Raw genomic sequence first — 15,944 nt, 5'->3', positions numbered from 1 at the left:
AACCAACAGCTATATATATTATTTGGCAAGTTACTTATATAAAACTAACAAATACTTCCATTTAGTTACATTTCCGGCAAAAATGAGCAACTGCTCCTTTAATTTAAAAACAGGCAAAATGACTCTTGAACAGTGTACAGTATGTTCCATCAATTACCTTTGCTTTCTCAAATACTACATCAGTAAACAGGTTCATATTCACTCACCTCACTTGTTAGAGTTTCTTTAAAAGTCGAGTTGTCAAAATCCCACTCAGTACAAATTTCCTCATTAAGAGTTCCATTCTGTGATTTAGAGAAGAAACTGCAAGAGCCTTTACTGAAAGAAAAATTATAATATAAAATCAGCAAGTAACCTTGTGCAAAAAGTACTATCTATACCTATAATCTTTGAGACTTTGGTCCTTAAAAGGAAAACTGTAAGAAAAAATAAAGATAACCATTGGTGATTCCAAGGTATAAGTGACTACCAAAAATCTTGGATCTGCAGGTATGCTTCTGCAATAAAAATAGGAATAAGCCTCTGAGTAGTCCAACCTTCTGTTTTGGACATTTTCACATTTTTCCTCAATTATTCCCCAATTTTTTCTTTTAACTAACTTAGTTGTTCTATCTCTATCTTCCCTCATTCCTTCAGTCATGTAATGATTTTGAAATGAGAGAAATGTGCCCAACTTACTATTCAAGGGTTCAGTTTGGATTGCCAAGACCAAATTTTTGAACTAGAAATTCTGATAGGAACTGCTTCCAAATGGATTAACTGTAAGATTTATGGCCAGCCACTTGAGGAACCCATTTGGAATGGGCCGAAGGCCTCTCATCAACACAGTAGAATAGTATGTGACTTCTTGATGACATTTAGGCCAAGGCTTGCCGTGGTAGTATAAAAATCAATTTTTGAAAGTAAATTGAATTTTTCCTAACTATACAAACCTAGGTCCTCTACAATAGCAAATTTTTAATGCGTAGCCTGGACACGACCGCTGAATTCTCCAAACAAGGTGGTTTGGTAGTTAACTACTGGTCCGGTCGTTGATACTCCCTCCTACCTGACATAAAAATTCCAATTTGCTTTTGGCCCAGGTAATAGATTGAGGGGTGGCATGAGGTGGTCACTAAGTGTAAAGAACCTAGGTTTGTATTGTTAGGAAAAATACAATTTACTTTCAAAAACTGTGATTTATTCCTGCACGATATACAAACTAAAGGTCCTTTACAATAGCAAGACTCGCTGCTTGGTGGGAGGAATCTTAGTGAGCTCCAGTGAACCAACCATATCTGCTTCTATTAACTAATAAAAGAAAATAGATAGGTTACTCTAAGGAGTGTCTTACCTGCAACTACGCTCAGTCCAGCATGTGTAATGGTCCACATTACTCTCTACCTGGAGGGAAAGAGTAGGATGAAAGGAGAGCCAGTCACTCCACATTTATACTCAATCATACCGTACTACGAGGCGAAATGCAACTTAGTCCAGTTAGAGGAGCTGTGTAAGCTACACAACTTGAGCAGCCACCACTGTCTACAAGGACAATGTCTCCAAGGACCTGTGGGCAATATCCCGAAGGTAATGAGAAGTGAAGGTGGTCTGGATTGCCCAGACCTCCCCTTTTTCAAATCCTGTTCAACCGACAGGTTCTTACAGAATGTGAGGGGTGGGGCAATGCCCAACTTCGTGAGCTCTCAGATGAAGTGTAATGGTGTCGTTGCCAGCAGCAGAGTATGACTTCCTGATTGCCTCACAAAGCCAGAAAGAAAGTGTTCGTGGACACCTCTTTCTTTGAACCACTGGTGCTTACAAAGAGTCACTGACACTCAGGCCGGAGATGGCGAGTCCTCTTCAGATAGCACCATAGTGCTCTAACTGGACAAAGTAGCATCTCGTCTGGATCACCATCAATGAAGTCACTCGGAGGGGATGGTGAAGGACTTGAACCTAGCATCAGGGAACGATGGATTCCGAGTTTTTGCTATGAAATCCAGTATGAAGTCGAACGTAACCTATCCCCAACCTCTTGAGTGTTTAACATCGAAAGAAAGATGGTCTTGAAGGGTGACTGGTAATTTGACTCCTGGTAATTTGACTCTGATAATTTTACTTCTGGTAATTTGACTCCCGGTCAATTTGACTCCTGGTAAATTCACTCCAAATATCCAAAAATATATAAATAAAAGGAATATACAATTTGAACAGAAAATAGAATTTCAATCTTGCCTTGGCTGTTTATATGCATAATAAGTAGTTAAATGAAACTATCACTTGATGCAGACTAATGTACTTAACTGAAACTATCACGCCAGTAATATACCTTGGTTGTTTAGATGCATAATTATCTTATTTTGGTTGTTTATACTTAATTGCATATATCACTCCAGTACTCCGTATTTCTATATCAACATCTTTCTTCTTTAGTCATTACTTAAAAAAGATTAATACATACACCATGCCTCACGTGTTTAACAGTACTAGAGGAAAGAAGAAACTTGTCGATGACTCAAATTATATATATGAAGCACAGAAACGGAATGCCGATGGATCCAAAACTTACTGGAAATGTGAATCAAGTCATGCAAAGCTTGAGTCCACACCATGACCCACGATGAAGATTATGCAAAAATCATGAATGCTGGTGAACATCATCATAGTTCAAGTGCTTCAAAACCGAAAGTGCACAAAACTTTAGCAACTGCCTCCCAGGAATCTTGTCGTTCATTAATTTCATCTATTTGTAAAAACCTTGATGGAAACGAAATGGCTAACATGCCATCAACAAGTTCTATAAGTCGCAACATGAGAAACTGGCATTGAACAAAAGAAAGTACTCCTCCAGTCCCTCAAAATTTGATTTGGTTATGCGATACCCGATGAATACAAGTTCCTTGATAGTGGCGAACTTTTCTTGCAGTTTGATAGTGGTGAATTTGATGAAGACAGATTACTTGTGTTTGCAACAACTGGTGACTTAGTGAATGCAAAACATTGGGCGGTTGATGGAACTTTTAAGTACGCCCCAACTATATGCTATCACAGTTACTGTACACAGTACATATTCGAGTAGGTGTTCCACGATTATTTGCATTGCTACCAAACTTACACTCTCCTTTTTAATCAACTAAAACATTTTATCATTTTAAATTTTTAATTTTTAATTTGCATTTCCTCTTAAATACTTACTGTATATTAAATAAAAGAAGTTAACATGGCTCTTAGTAATATTTGTATTCCTCTGAAATAGTAACTGTATTGTTACTTGCTTATCTTGCAAATATTTATCTTATATTTTGAACTAAAGCAAAAGTGGGAGTGGAATTACCAGGAGTCAAATTGACTGGGAGGCAAATTACCGGAGTCAAAATAAAGGGAGTCAAATTACCAGGAGTGAAATTACCTAGAACAGTCTTGAGGGTCAAATCCCTAGCTGAGGATCCTCGAAGTGGCTCGTACGGGGCACCAGTCAGGCTCTGTAGTACGAGTCACATCCCATGCAGGAGGCATGAGATCTGTGGGTGGGCAAGACATCTTGAAGCTCCTCATGAGTAGAGATATCTCGAAGGAAGAGATATCAACCTTTCGGCTTCAGGACCAAGGCCACTGCAGCCCTATAGCCCCAAGGTAGACAAGGAAGTGTGCGACCTTCTGAAGAGTGAATCCGACCATAGAGATACCTTATCTATGACATTGACCACAGAAGAGGGCCCACTTTCACTGATATACTGCAGCAGAGGACTGTCTGAGGTATCCAGTCATCTCTGTTGCTGGTCGACGAGAAAAGCCTCTCGCTCACAAGAGATGTGGATGACCTCCAGCCACGAAGACACAGGAACTCTACTGCCTGGTGATACAGTTCAACGTGTGGTTGGCACAGCAGGTTCCGCCACATGGGAATTTCTCTCGGTGCCTCAGATAGAAGAGCCAGGTGGTCAGGATACCAAACGGCCTGAGGCCATTTGGGTACCACCAGTGCTAATCACAGGTTGAATCAGGCAAACCAGGGGAATGGCGTATACCTCTATGTTGTTCCACAAGTGTTGGAACGCATCCTATGCAGCTGCCCATGGGTCCAGAAAAACGGAGCAGAAGGTTTCCAACTTTCTGTTGAACAGGGTGGCAAACAAGTCTATGATTGGATGCCCCCATAGGCTGAATAGCCTTTCTGCCACTTCCTGGTGAAGGGACAATTCGGTTCCTATCACCTGATTCTGGCAGCTGAGCTTGTTTGCCACTATGTTCCTCTTGTCTGGAATGTACCTCGCTGACAGCTCAACTGAGTGAGCACTCGTGCACCTGTACTGTTAACTGGTGTAGCTGGAGAGAGGTGAGTCCCCTTGCTTGTTGACATATGCCACTACTGTAGTGTTGTCTCTCATCAACACCATTGAGTGTCCCACCACACGTTCCTGAAACTTCTTGGAGAGCCAGGAAGGCTGCCTTGATTTCCAGGATGTTGTGAAGGTGCTTATCGTGAAGGTCCCACGCCTCTGCAGTTAGCAAATCCTCCAGGTGTGCACCTCATCCCTTGGCCGATGCATCCAAGAATAGAAGCATGTCCGGAGGGGGAGTGGAGAGATCCACTTCCATTACGAGGTTCCTGCCATTGAGCCACCAGTCCAAGTTTTCTCACACCTCCTGTGAGAGGGGGACGAGAAAAGACTGAGGGTCGTGGGGCTGAGACCAGTACTCCCTCAGTCTCCACTGGAGGGACCAGCTTCTCCAAGGACAACAGGTGACCTATCACAACCAACCAGAGCCGAGCAGCCTGTTCCTGTCAATACAGGAACCGCCTCGCTGCCTTCCTGAACCTGCTGATACAAAAGTTCGAGAGGAAGACTCTTGCTGCTTGGGCTCGAGATCGGACTTTTCTTCTCGTGATTTATCAGGATCCACAGATCCTGACAAAACTCAAGGAGTCAATCCCTGTCCCGTAGCAAATGTGAGCGAGAGCTTGCAAGGGCCAGTCAATCGTCGAGATACCTCAGTAAATGTATCCCGTGTGAATGTGCCCAAGCTGAGACCAGGTTGAACACTCTCGTGAACACCTGGTGAGGAGTCGAGAGCCCGAAACAGTGCCCTGAATTGCTAGACAGTCTCTCGGAGGAATGAAGAGTCACTACTTGTGGGCGGACTTGTGGATGGGTACCTGGAAATATGCACCCTTCAAGTCCACCGTAAGCATGAAGTCATTCTCCCTGACAGAGGCAAGCGCTGTTCATGTTGTCTTCATCTTGAACTGAGTCTGGCAAATGAATCGGTTCAGGGGAGAAAGGTCTGTAGCAGATCTCCATCCCCCCAAGGTCTTCTCTAAGAGAAAGATCCGGCTGTAGAATCCTAGGGACCAGTCCGACATGACTTCTACAGCATCATCTTGACATCTTCCACTAGGGTCTAGTGCATCAGTGACCCTATTAAATACGATGGTAGCCGGACCGGGTGGTTGGTGAGGGGTGGCGGAGACTTGAAGGGGAGTAAATATCCCTCCCGAAGGATGCCCATAACCCAGGTCTTTGCTCCATGTTGCTCAATAGATTGACAGGCAACTCCTTACCAGTGGCGGCAGCTGGAGGGGAATGCCGACCCTAGTGTTTACCCTTCTTCTTCTTGCCCTTAACCCCCTATCTTGAAGGCAAGGAGAGCTGAAAGGGGCATAATGTCCTCCCTTCAAAGAGGAAGAAGAAGGTTGGGTGGTTCCTCGGGTTCCCTCAGAAGTGTTCGTCTTCTTCGGGGCCGAGGAGGTGCTGGCTAGACTCGATGGTCTAGTCGCAGTGGAATGTGAAGAACCAGAGGTCTTTGCCACTGCCTGGTAGACAAGCTGGTCTTTGTCGTCATCCCTGTGCTTGTCCACCACAGCATCCACCTGTTCTCTGTTGAATAGAGAGGTGGAACCCAGCAATGGTCCGTTACGTAGGCCCAGTACCGACTCAGGGCCAAGGGACCTCATGACTCAAGAGGACAGCATCGCATCTCTTGAGCACGAGGTTTGCCCACAGGTTTGCTGTCTGGTAGGCCAGGCATGGGGAAAGGCCTACCACCAGACTGGCACAGTCTCCCAAAAGTCGAGTCTTCCCTCGGGACGATGGCCCCAGAGGAAGCAGCGACTCTAGACACTGTGAGGGACCACAAGTCTAGCCAGGAGACTGCCTGAAGAGCTGCCATCGCAGTAGCCTCCAGTGTCTGCTTCCACTCTCGCCTGTCAGGTGATGCAGCGACAGACCGGGATCCAGGGTAACCAGGTCTGGGTCTACCTGTTTCATCTGTAAAGGCCTCTCCGAGGACGTGTAGAAATGCCTCTGGTGAGGTGGAGGAAGGGGAAGTAGCTTGTCTGAACAATTGGACCTAAGAGAACTTTCTTGTCCGGAGACAAGGCCATTCACCTGGTTCAATACACCTTTGGCCAAGCAGGAACACGGCAGCTTTGTTGAAATCTTGGGTTCCCTCTTGGGTCCCCAAAAGGTTTCGAGATGAGAGTGGGCGTTCTCCACTAGAGGAGGCTGTAAACGCTTCCCCAAGATCGTTATGCTGATGTATCAGCGCTATGATCTCTGCAAAGGTCCTCTGAATCTCAGGGGTGTCCGAGTCTTTGGACAAAGGGCCCTCGTGCCCTTCAAGAGACTGGTCCTCCTGATCAACTCCCCTGAGGGAGAACCTCACCAGACCCCCTAGATCCTTCCTCATTGACGTGGTGTATATCCGGTGGAGCCCTAAAACCTTCTCCAGGAACATAGGTCCTCGACGCTGAATCCCAAGAACTCTCCAAGGGATTCCTACTATTTGCCTTGCCCCTCCCGGTGTAACCCGAGGAAGTAGAGGGAATAGGAGAGGAGGATCAAATGCTCTCGTTTCTTCTAATAGCGCTGCTGTCAGAGGGAATGAGCCTCATCCCGGTGTAAACCCAAGGTGATGAAAAAGACGTGGGTCTTTCCCAAGGGGAATGCAGTGGTTGTTGCCTTGCTGCAGCAGCGATGTAGCTGGCAGTGTCATGGTTACCAGCAATGCGGTTAGCGGCCTGGCGAGAGCACGCATCATCCTCACGATGCATCCCAGCCCTCTTCAAGCTTGAAACTTTGTGTGAAGAGGGCTGTACAGGGGACCTCCTCTTAGTTTCTCCAGATGCCTTGTTCCGAGGAACTGCGACATCGACCCTTGTCCCTGCAGAAGAACCAAGCTTAGTCTTCACAGGTGGGTCCGAGCCATGGCTCGGTCCCTGCTCTCGCCCCATGTCAATGCCATGACAAGGAGAAGACTACCTTTCCTTAACTGGGGATGTATGTCCTCTCTTAGGTGGTCGTGTATTCGGAGATGCTTGTGAACGAGACTCCAAGATGGTCCCTGTCACAGGAGCTGGTACTGTTAGGTTGGTAAATGGGGCTTAGTTCCCATCACTACCATAGGCGATACATTTGTGGGGCAGTGCGACCATACCAGGTGAGGAGGCTTCTGCTAGCTGGACAGCATTACTGTGGTGATGGTAGAGGTGAAGACTGCATGCATTACTGCTCTGATGGCACCTATATTTTAGTGTGCCAGTAAAGCCTGGATTGATGGAGTACCAGCCAGTCCCAAGGATGTCGACGCTTGTCCTAAACCTGACACCTCACCTGCAGAAGCAAAAGTCAGGTTAAATGGGGGGGTCGTCCCTCATTCCGAGGGTGCACTTTCAAAGCAAGGGGAGGCCCCTAAAGGAGTGTTCCCCAGGTCTGCAACCACAGCCCCTCAACTCCTCTTCCCTCTCCACTCATCAGAAGGGGAAGAAGCGGAAGCCTACCCCAAAGGGGTGACAGCCAGCACTGGATGATTGCCGGGAGAGAGGTAGGAGGAGGTAAGGTTAGGTACAGTAGGTGTGGTGGGAGGTGTCTTACCACCTATCACAGATTTAGTCTTCCTAATATATTTCCTTCTTCCGACAAACCTCCCCCACTGCACTGCAGACCAAACAGAACCTTCCACACACATATCATCTATGTTACACTCATGCCCCCTTCATGATGAACAAAGGGCATGAGTGTCAATGCCCACAGAGGGGCAGATTTTGCCGCACCTCTTAGCCTCTGCCCTATGGCAGCGCCAGCTGGGTCAAACGACACAGGCTGTTGATGATCACAAATAATCACAAACACAGTATCAGCAACAATCACAACGAACAAGGAAAAATCCCACCGGGATTGAAAAAGAAATCAGCGATCACAGTTAGGTAGAGAGCCGAAAGCAAATTGGAATGTTTATGTCGGTCAGAGGGACTACCGATGACCGGACAAATAGTTAACAACCGAACTGCCTTGTAAAAGATTTCAGTGGCCGTGTCCAGGCTACGCCTTAAGTAATTCCTATCGTAAAGGACCAAGGGTTTGTATATCACATAGGAACAAACAGGAGCACCGGTGAGGTGGTGTTCAAACTTCTCGGTGCTATCCATCCTGAACAGATTGAACGTATGTTATGTGAAATCCTAAGATTGAACCAGAAACATAGTCTCTCACATTCTAACTCTGGGGAGTACATCCCATAGAGTTCCTCTTATTCCCTTACTCATTCAAGTGTAACCCAGGAAGTAGAGGGAAAAAAGAGGATTGACTGTTCTTGCCCACTCCTCTTTGAACTTGTGGTGCTCTCATTCTGCCAAACAAAGCAGTTTTCTAAAAATGTTTCGTGCGCACAAACAAGTTGAACTGAGTTAAATGCGACAAAATTTGGCAAGAACTTGCCACGTCTTGCTACATATCTATCCACTCTGTGATCGAACCTCACGAAGAGGACTACACAGAAAACCTCCTCGCAGCTCCTCCAGATGCCTTGTCACAAGGGACAGCAACATCATCCTTGTCACCTGAAGAATAGCCATTCCTAGCTTTCACAGGTGGGTCTGAGCCACCAAAGGGCTCGGTTCCTTCTCTCTCCCTGCGCCACTGCATTGACAGAGAGAAGACTATCCATCACTGACTGTGGGTGTACGATCCCCCTTTGGAGGATGTACACTTGGAGAGACTCATGAATGAGTGCAGGTACTCCTCATTTAACAACGTGCTCGTTTTACAACAACTCAGTTACGACGGTTTTACGACCAGTCTAATAGGTATTCGCCTGGTTACAATGGGATTAGGTTCCAAAAAAACCCATTGTTTGTTGGGAAAATCTTATCTCGAATATATGGTAACCTAGCCTAAGCTACTCAGTATAGAATTTCAGCTAATTCTCTAGGTTCACTGCAGATTGGCTTATGATAATTCAGTACAAAGAGAATTGAATACACCAACAAGAGTTAGCCTAGTGAATGGTATGGCATATTGTATACATATGAATACAGTACCCTAGCCTACAGTATACTCTATAGCTACTACATATACAGTAGTACTATAGTAATTATTAATGTGAGCTAATTCTACAGGTTCAATGCATTCTGACTATGATAATTCATTACAAAAAAAAAGTGGACACAAAAAGAGAATCAGATTCGGTCCAACATCGGCATAATTGAGCGATGTCAGGCTGCTGATGGATATGTATAATTATAAAATACAAACATAACAAATATGCATCTTTTCCATGAATCTTTTAATAAGTTATACATTACTTCACTGTATCCAATAATATTGTATGCATTCTTACATTATTGATTATAAAATACTAACATAGCAGTCAGTGTTTTGGTTTGGATCAGCTGATGGCAAATATCACAACTTTTTAAAAGTAATTTGTATTTTTCTTAACTATACAAACCTGAGGTCCTTTACATTAGGAATTACATTCAGTGTAGGCTGAAATACGGAAATTTAATTCTTGAACAAGGTGGTTAAGCAGTAACTGCCATCTGGTAGGCAGGTAGGCCCACCTGCCCAGATGTAAACACTCCACTTTGCCTTTTGGCCCATGTTCCAGATTGAAGGGTGGCATGAGGTGGGAATTAATGTAAAGGACCTCAGGTTTGCATAGCTAGGAAAAATACAACTTACTTTAAAAAATTATAATTTTACAATAAAATAAGCACAGACAGCAGCCTAATTCAAATTTCGAGGGTAGCGCTTCAATTGCTCAGTGTAGGTACCCGGTACACAGTGCCATCCACCAATGGCAATACTAGGAACAACTTAGCAAAGCACTTCATTCTGTTTCATGCATAATGTCCATCAGAGGGATGGCAGGTGGGCTCCAATCATATAATTACTAAGTAAGTACAGTGGTGCCTCGACATACGAAAGTCCCAGCTTACGAAAAATTCAAATTATGAAAGCAAATATGAAGAAGATTTTTTTTGCTCTAAATACGAAAATAATATGAAAGGTTGTTGCTGTAAAACACCGAGATTCGCCCGGACCACCGATAACAATTTTAAAACTTGCGCGCCGCCAACTGATGTAGACTAGCCACCATCCTTCCACTCTCCCATTGGTTCCAGATGCTAGTCACCGCCATAAGATCCTGCTCTCCTATTGGACAGCATCTCTCCCATCGTGCTCTACATAAAGGAGTCCTTCGCCCACTGCTTCACACCAGCGTTTGTGTACGCATGCAGAGTTCATTCGTTCACATATACGATTTCATTTATTAACGTAAATTCGTGTTAGTGATTTCGTTCTACTACTTTATCGTGTTGTGTGAGAACTTTAGTATGCTACATAACTTAATTATGTACAGTATATGTAGTCATGGGTCCCAAGAAAGTTGCTTAGGTTCACGGAAAGAAGAGAATGCTTTCTATGAAGACGAAGATGGAGATAATTAAGAAGTATGAAGCTGGCATGCGGTTGAGTATGATCTCTAAGGAATACGGCCGAAATCCGTCAACGATAGGCAGGTACATCTTCCAAGGGCGTGACTATTTTGTCCAACAAGAGGAGCCACGTGCACGACGAGATGGAGAGGCTGCTTCTTGTCTGGATAAAAGACAAAGAAATCGCTGGCTATACGATAACCGAGATGGCAATCTGCCCAAGGCCAGCGCTATTTTCGGCGATTTGATTGCCCAGGCCGAAGACGACGGAGGAGAAGGGACATCAGCACCAACCCCAGACTTCAAGGCTTCTCATGGGTGGTTTGAAAAATTCCGGAAACGGACTGACATCCATTCAGAGGTGCGGCATGGGGAAGCGGCCAGCTCGGACACGAAAGCGGCCAAAGCCTTTATTCGAGATGACGATCAACGAAGGCTACAGTTCTCAGCAAGTCTTCAACTGTGATGAGACTGGCCTTTTTGGGAAAAGAATGCCTCGTCGGACGTACATCATGCAGGAAGAGAAGAAGCTACCTGGGCATAGGCCTATGAAAGACAGGCTTACACTGGCACTTTGTTCGAATGCCAGTGGGGATTGCAAGGTGAAGCCCCTACTTGTGTATCATTCAGAGACTCCTCGAGCCTTCAAGGCCCACAAAGTGCTAAAGGAGAAGCTTCCAGTGATGTGGAGGGCTAATGCGAAAGCCTGGGTAACAAGACTTTTGTTCACCGAGTAGGTAAATCTGTGTTTCGGCCCGACAGTGAAGAAATTCTTGGAAGAGAAGAGCCTCCCTCTGAAATGTCTGCTGTTGTTGGACAATGCCCCGGCTCACCCTCCTGGCCTCGAGGAAGATATCCTAGTGGAGTATTCTTTCATCAAGGTTCTTTATCTTCCGCCTAACACCACCCTTCTCCCCCAGCCCATGGACCAGGAAGTGATATCAAACTTCAAGAAGCTGTATACGAAACTTCTTTTCAAGAGATGCTTTGATATCACCGATACCACAAACCTCACCTTGCGTGAATTTTGGAAGGATCATTTCGATATCGTAATATGCATGCGAATCATCGATCAAGCTTGGCAGGAGGTTTCGGGGCTAACTTTGAATTCTTCATGGAGGAAACTTTGGCCTGATGCCGTATCAGCCCGAGACTTCGAGGGATTCGACGTGGGAGAAGCTGGTGCAGATTCAGAAACAGTTGACGATCCTGAAACTTTTGCAACCAGGTCTTGACGAGATCGTTACACTCGGCAAGTCCATGGGGCTGGTCATCGACGAGGACGACATCAATGACCTTCTCGAGGAGCACCAAGAGGAGCTTACGACGGATGACCTGAAGGAGTTGGAGGCCATGCAACATAACGTCGTTCAAGAAGAGTTCTCTAGCAGCAGCGAGGAGGAGGAGGACGACCCTATGACAACGGCAAAAATTAAGGATGCTCTAGCTGCTTTTCATAAAGTGCAATCATTTGTAGAAAAGAGACACCCCGAAAAGGCTTACACAGATCGTATGCTTGTGCAGTTCGATGACGTTTGCCTGAGTAATTTCAGGAACATTGTCAAAAGCAGGCAGAAGGGTATAACATCCAACAGGACGTCTTCCTATACATAGGCGTAACCCGTACACATGCTAATTCATTAGGGTACTTGAATTTAATGTCAAGTAGACTTTTATAAAAAGCTTATTAGAACATTCATTATTTTATCAGCTTAAAAAGCAGGCATGTAGTTGACTGCAAGTTGACTCTGATCTTTTACATGTTGACGTCAGGTTGTTTCAACACAAAGTTTTTCATGAAAGAAAAAATAGTACCGCTATTTTGTGAAATATGATCCTCTGTTCTTGAGTGATACAGTTGATGGCCCAGCACTTGGTGCCAAAAGAGGCTTTGTTGCTGCTGGTCTCTGCAGTCCCTGCCGCTGTCATTTCTCAGAATCATCGCATAAAAATGGTACCTTACGTGCATGCGACGTGATCGTCACTTGTCTGTCCAATCTCTCACGTCTCCCCTCTGTATCTATGATAATAACCATATTAGAATGAATGCCAGGTATGGAAATGAACCAGTTGGAGATAGGTTTAGCACCTAACGGCATTCTATGCCGTGGCACCAAGCAGGTTTAATATCTTAGGCCTCTATGACTGCTTTAATCCTGAATAATCTACCTGGTCTAACCTCACTACAGCTTGTGTTATTCATGTTGGAGCTAGGATTCCTCTTTGATGGCAGGGTATGGGCCTTTTTTTTATACAAATTAGCATAATCTAAAAATAATATGTCATCACTTGTGAACAGCCATGCCTAACCCACACTTAAATAACTAAGGAAATATCAAGTAAATAAACTCACCTGCCAAAAATGAAGTAACATGAGTGGCGTCACTGGTCAGGTAAGTTTGTCTACCGACGCGCAGGTAAAATGGGGGTGTGAGGGGTTAATAACTTAATCATGGTCACCGGGTTAATGGGGGGGTCTCACTGTGGTCTCGGTTTAATCCTTTAAGGGGTAAATTCTGTGACGTCAGACGGATCTAGGATTCTGTAGCTATAGTGCATTTACTTTTCTGAGATCGCTCTGGTGGGGCCAGGTAGAAAAGGCAGAGTTGTCATATCTACGGATATGTAAGGTCCTGTAAATGCTTCCAACAGATATAATCCTTCTTAGGAGGATTCGCAATATACCTTGTGAGTCGAGGAAAAGGGTTTGCTTCTTCCCTGTTAACTTTTTCCCCCCGATTCCATTTAGCCATTCCTTCTTTCCCTTTCTATAGTTATAGATGCGCTGAATGGCCTGTTGGCTCCGGTGTTTGGCCTTCACTATAGCTCTATAAAGAACCCTCATTATCTTTTGCTAAATATATTTAATAATATTAGGCTACTAGCTTTTCACTGAATGTGGATTTAATTACTAATATTGATAACTGGAATTTCCACATATTTTCATATAAAAAATATGTAGCTAATGCTTGACAAAGATAGTATAGAAAAACACACATTCTGCAAAAAAAATTCTTTCACTATTTATACACCCAATTTATAGCGACAAATCACAGATTTTTTATGTATTCTATGCACTACTTAGCTATGTATATGCATCTTTTCACAAAGATACATTGCTTAAAAATACAATGTACTATTTAGATACATTGCTTAGCAAATGCTCATTTAAAAGAGAAATACACACCATACAACACACACATTAGGTTGAACTTGAAACATTCTTTTACAGCTTCTTTACTTTATGCAATATCTTTTTTTAGATGATCTGATTTCCCAGTTTAAAATTCTTATTCTACAGAACGTTCGACAACGAACGAAATATGCAACTAAATCAAGAGGTAAATCAGTACCTAGCGTTTGATATTTCTACTGCTAAGTTTTTGACAGTTCCTCTTCTCGCTCTGAGTCCTTTTTCACCATGCAGGGATTGAAATTTTTTTTTCCACTGTTTTCAGTTGTTCGCAAAATTCTTTAGAAGACTTCATTGATTTTTCATCACCTCTGCTTATTATACTTGTCTACAAGTTATTTTCTAATGGCACATAGGACCCAAGATGTGGATATTTTGGAAATTGACGGGCAATAAATCCACCGAAGTATTCGAAACCACCTATCTCTATGCTTCCTCAAGTTGTTCATCGCCAGTCTCTTGCAAACAGTCAGTGAAGGTATATTCTTTTTCTTCTGCGCCGAAATGGTTTGGTAAACATTTGTACATAGTGACTCATCGTCGGTACAATATGAAATTTGCATATCATGCAAAGAATGAAACGTGCCAGCTGCTATATGTTATCTCCTTTGCAATATTGTCGTCTACATTATACTTTGAGCCCATGAGAGAACTATCTTTCCCTAAAAGATGATACGTAATTCTTTACTTCACTGCAACTGCCGATGGGTGTTGATAGCAATCTCCTATCTGTCGTAGGCAGGCAAAGAAATGCTCAACTCCGTCTTTAAGCACCTCAGTGGCGTGATCGGTATGGTCTTGGCCAGCCACCTCGGTGGCCGCGAGTTCGATTCACGGGCATTCCATTGAAGTATGAGAGATGTGTATTTCCGGTGATAGAGGTTCACTCTCGACGTGGTTCGGAAGTCACGTAAAGCCGTTGGTCCCGTTGCTGAATGACCACTGGTTCCAAGCAACGTAAAAATACCATACAATCAACTCCGTCTTGATTTAGTCTACATGTTAATACATATGATAAATCGAATTTGTCTTTTACTGTATGTAATAATCTGGGCAAAGACTGAGGAAATTATTAATCCCTTTTGAAATACGTAAAGATCTTTACTCCCTGGATTCTTCATTGATATTGCCAGTTCTGTTATTCGTTTAAGAACTTCATCTTGGTTTGACAAGTTCAACCCATATACTATATGTATTCCTGGATTTTTTTTTTCCACGTCACTCGAGAATTGAGAACGTCAAACCAGAAATCTGCTGTAAGTGAAATGAACTGACGGCGGTTTCCCCTGACTCTTCTATCTTGAAATAATCCTTTGACTCCAAAATATCTGAGGGATTTCGCAGTTGTTTCTGAGATCAGTTACACAGCTATGATTTAACACTCATACGTTGAAAGCCATGGATATGTACTATATATGCTCCTCTGACTGAGAGTTAATGTGGGGTTTTCATATCGCTTTTGTCCTTCATTTTAAGGTCCTTCGCGGATCCGCTTTTTACCGTTATTGGAAGAACCAGAGTCAAAGTATATACTTTGACTCTGGGAAGAACAACACCCGTAAAAAGCACAACGATGAGGCATTTTATATGTAGGTACAGATAACGTAAGCAATAAAATTGAATTTTTTGTAATGAACAGTTTAAGTTTACCAGTTTACAGTAGGTGCATAGAGAAGAGCTTTGCATTTAACATCAGCTTTGCTTTCAAACAAATGGCAGATTTTGCCATAAACAACGGCTTTAAATCCAGCCTAGGCCTCCCTGATGTCATAATCCGACCAAATGTTTACCTACGCAGCAGAGGATACGTTTTGGGTCGCTGGTGAGTTGACCTGGTATTCTGTATTCTATTAGTAACACGAAACACGTAGAGAGAGAGAGAGAGAGAGAGAGAGAGACATAATCCTATCTGTATATTGTTTCGTGCTTACATTTTACTTCAAAATGAGTTTGTATGTGTATTGTTCGCTTTTGCTCTTTGTGCATGTCTGCATAACATCCTACCAAATAACCTTCCGCAAAGGTTACTGACTCTTATTTGTTTCAGGTGGC

General features: G+C 43.8%; 1 protein-coding gene across 1 annotated transcript in view; it reads right to left on the bottom strand.

Moving 5' to 3' along the window:
• Positions 1 to 15,944, bottom strand: part of LOC135203571 (organic cation transporter protein-like) — a 235,013-nt gene that overhangs the window by 206,660 nt on the left and 12,409 nt on the right. The window contains 1 exon segment of the mRNA XM_064233321.1: positions 207 to 318. Coding sequence (XP_064089391.1) covers positions 207 to 318 — 112 coding nt within the window.

This window comes from Macrobrachium nipponense, chromosome 36 (assembly GCF_015104395.2).
Source record: "Macrobrachium nipponense isolate FS-2020 chromosome 36, ASM1510439v2, whole genome shotgun sequence".
Classification (NCBI taxonomy): Eukaryota; Metazoa; Arthropoda; class Malacostraca; order Decapoda; family Palaemonidae; genus Macrobrachium; species Macrobrachium nipponense.
This window is presented reverse-complemented; position numbering and strand designations above follow the sequence as displayed.